This window comes from Austrofundulus limnaeus, unplaced genomic scaffold, assembly GCF_001266775.1.
Source record: "Austrofundulus limnaeus strain Quisiro unplaced genomic scaffold, Austrofundulus_limnaeus-1.0 Scaffold42, whole genome shotgun sequence".
In the NCBI taxonomy this organism is placed as follows: Eukaryota; Metazoa; Chordata; class Actinopteri; order Cyprinodontiformes; family Rivulidae; genus Austrofundulus; species Austrofundulus limnaeus.
Window position 1 is genome coordinate 2,704,740 of NW_013952444.1, and position 3,477 is coordinate 2,708,216.

General features: G+C 41.6%; 1 protein-coding gene across 3 annotated transcripts in view; it reads left to right on the top strand.

Annotated features, from left to right (window-relative positions):
- The window catches only part of LOC106516941 (prospero homeobox protein 1), a gene marked incomplete at its 3' end in the record, with an annotated part of 15,037 nt that extends 13,281 nt beyond the window's left edge, over positions 1 to 1,756 (top strand). For all 3 annotated transcript variants that reach the window (XM_014007561.1, XM_014007563.1, XM_014007562.1), the window contains 1 exon segment: positions 1,673 to 1,756. In XM_014007561.1, the coding sequence (XP_013863015.1) occupies positions 1,673 to 1,756 (84 nt within the window).
- Positions 1,757 to 3,477: the final 1,721 nt, after the last annotated feature.

Below are 3,477 nucleotides of genomic sequence, written 5' to 3' on the forward strand. Positions count from 1 at the left end.
GCACCATCCCCGACCACTGAAACACCATTGTCCGGAGCACCCATCCTCCCTATTTATGCTCACCCTGCACTTTAGGAAAGCCACACACACACACACACAAACACACTCCGTGCCAAACACCAGACTTATTCTTTTCCATCCATGGATCATTCCAGAAAGACGGTGTTTTTTTTTTTTGTTGTTGTTCTTGTTGATTTTCATCTTCCTCCAGCTGATTTCATTCGAGTTTTTTTTATCTGCTCTCTTTGCACTCCCATCTTCCCAAGTGTCGTCCGAGATCGGGGAAAGTGTGTGTGTTTGTATTGTCGAACACTAGATGTAGTTTAATCTCCATGTCAAAACCGCTCTGCCTTCTCAGTGATCAGCATTTAGGAGCTCTTTGTCCCCCTACAATCTTCTTTCTGTAACACAGGAGGAGGAGGGAGGACCGGAGGCCCGTTGATGGTTGGAGGACACAAGAGTTCAGAAATAATTTCAGAGAGTTTGAAGAGTGAACCAAACTATTAATTCAATGTTAATTAAAAATCAAGAGCCATGGAGCTGTTTTAACTTGAGATCAGGAGGAGGGGAGAAAAAAAAGGAGTCAGAATCAGGTTTATCTCATTCTGCAGATCAGATAGCCGTAACCCTTCTCCGCAGCACTTACCGTCATCTTTTTTCTTATCCTTTCCTCCGTGTGTGGGACGTGTGCGGAGGGGAGGAAGATCAGGGTGTAATTGGTGAACGGGGTTAAGTACATGTTTGAGCCCCCTGCGGGCTGGGGCGCTTCAGATGATGACTTAATCGTTTTTCTGGTCAATTATGTGTTTGCAGTCCACCCCCCACCCCAGTCTCTCTTCCACCTCTCCCTCCACTTTCCGGGTTATGATAGGGAGGTGGGTGGGTGGGGGGGGTCTACTCCCAGCGGGGCAGATGAACTGCACACACTCTGCCGTTCTTTTCTTTTCTTCCTTCGCCAACCTCTTCGCTTTGCTGTCTTACTTAATATCTCTGTTTTCTTCCCCTCCCTCAACAACCGGCGCTCTTCTCTCCTGCTCGTCTTTTATCTCGTGCAGTTTCCTCCCTCCTCACCTCTCCATGTATAAAATGCCCTCCATTCACACTCATATCCAGTGGCTAAATTGGTTTCAGACTCGTCAGTCTTTTCTTCACGTTTTTGACAAAAATAAAAACCTAGAATCCTTTAWAGGAATGCATATTTTCCACGACATTTCACGAGTTTTGCTCAAACCATGCACAATCTCATGCAGTATGTGCGATGTCACAGACATTATAAGTTGTAAAAGACTCTCAGCTGCTACCCCACCAAACATTAGGTCAGTATATTAAAAAAATAGACAATTTTTATACTTTTTCTGTGAGATAATGTTGATTAGTTGTGGTGGCTTGAACTGAGTTGTCTATAAAAGATAATCATTTGTAGTTACATCCGTTTCATTAAAATCTGATGGTCAGATGGCAGTGGCTGCCATCTTGAACTGGATTGGCTCCAAAGGGTAATAAGTTGTAGATGTCCATCCAATGTTTACTTCCTGTACGTTTCAGTAAAACTCATCCAGTAGTTCCTGAGATATTTTGGAAATAGACACATTTTGTCAGTGTGCGATAAATGTTTAACAAAGGGACTGAAACGCGCTAATCCCATCCCTCCCACTTCCACCTCTCGTTCCAGTTCAACCGCTGCATCACCTCCCAGCTGATCAAGTGGTTCAGCAACTTCAGGGAGTTCTACTACATCCAGATGGAGAAGTTCGCCCGCCAGGCCATCAACGACGGCGTCACCGGGGCCGAGGAGCTGAGCGTCAGCCGGGACTGCGAGCTCTTCCGAGCCCTCAACATGCATTACAACAAGGCCAACGACTTCGAGGTAACTGCTTCAGGCCGACGTCTCTGAGAGCTTTCTGTAAGAGCTGGAAGTGGTTCATATGAGAACATGAAATTTCACCCAATACTTGGTGAATCAGATGGATAGTGTGACACTGTGCCCTCTTTGACTCCATCTCTCTCTGTCCTTCTATTCTTACAGCTGACTTCAAGTCTCTGATACATCCGACCTGTATCAGAACGTATATTTTTAGTGCCAATTTAAAACTAGTATGACTGACCTTATAAAGAAACAATAAATAGCTAAAATGCAATTATAAACTAGAGAAACTACATTGTGCTGACTTCACTAGAATGTGCTGAAGAAGGTGAAATTGAGACTGAATGCTAAAATTACCAGAACACTAATTCACATCTAAAAGTAGCTAAACTAACAACTAAATGTGGCAAATTGATAGCTAAAATACCAAAATACTAGTTTTTCGGTAACCATTTCTAAAAGTAATAAAAGGTTTGCTAAAAGCTAAACAAATCTAAAGACTAACTAAAAGCTAAATGTAGCAAAGATAAATCTAAAGGCTAGCTAAAAGCTAAAAGAAGCTAACGACTAGTTAAAAGCTAAATGCAACAAAAGGTGAGCTTCAAACTAAATGTAGCATTGAGCTAGATAAAAAAATACCTAGAGGCTAGCTAAAAGTAGCTCAAAGCTTGTCTTCAGAACGTTGTTTAAAAGATCTGAACTAACATTTTAAGTAAGCAGAGAAAACTAAAAACTTTACATTTATTAAAAAAACAGCATAAAATTATGAGATGTTTGTTAATTCTTTACAACTCTTTTTTTGTCATTCAGGTAATTCAAAGTTGTGTAGATGAATGATGCATAATCTCACATTTAACAAAAAGCAGAAGCTAAATTTAATCTTAATATTCAAGTCTTTAGTTGACACCAAATCTCCTCTAAAATACATTTTAAAAATGTATCTTTTTAGGTCAATTTTGATTAAAAACCTTTCAATCACACATTCTGTAAAGTTTGTTTATTCCAGTTGTAAATTTGAGGAAGTCTCATCAGATGAGGAGGAAGAAAACAGGTGTCTTGCTTCTTTCTCTTCTTCTCTGTTAGTTTCCCCTCAACAGTAAGCGTGTGTTTTTTTTATGTTCTTGTTGTTGTTTTGGAAAACCACATTTTATACTTCCCTGTCTTGATTTGCCTACGATTAGCAGCTTGATGCGCCGTCGCTTCCTGTGTATTGTAATCATAAATTCTCGGCAGGTGACTTCACCTTTTTCCCGCGGCTCATTTTTCGTACTTCTCCTTTTTGCCACCTTCTCTGTGTGTGTTTGTGTGTTAAACGCAGAAGGATCGACAGAGCTCGCTCTCTCAATGTCAGCTGACAAAAGAGCTTTAAAGGGCTCGTGTTAAGAAAGACCTGGAGTGAGCTGGTTTTATGTGTGTGTGCGTGTGTTTGTGTGTGTGTGTTAGCAAGTCTATATGTGTGTGAGTGTTTTGTTGTTGCTGCATTTCCCGGTGTCCTGTTCACCTCGAAGGGTACAGCCGTCCCTTGGACCGGCCTGGCATGCTGGCAAAGCACTTCTCCGGTGTGTGTGTGTGTATGTGTGTATGTGTGTGTGTGTGTGTGTGTGTGTGTGTGT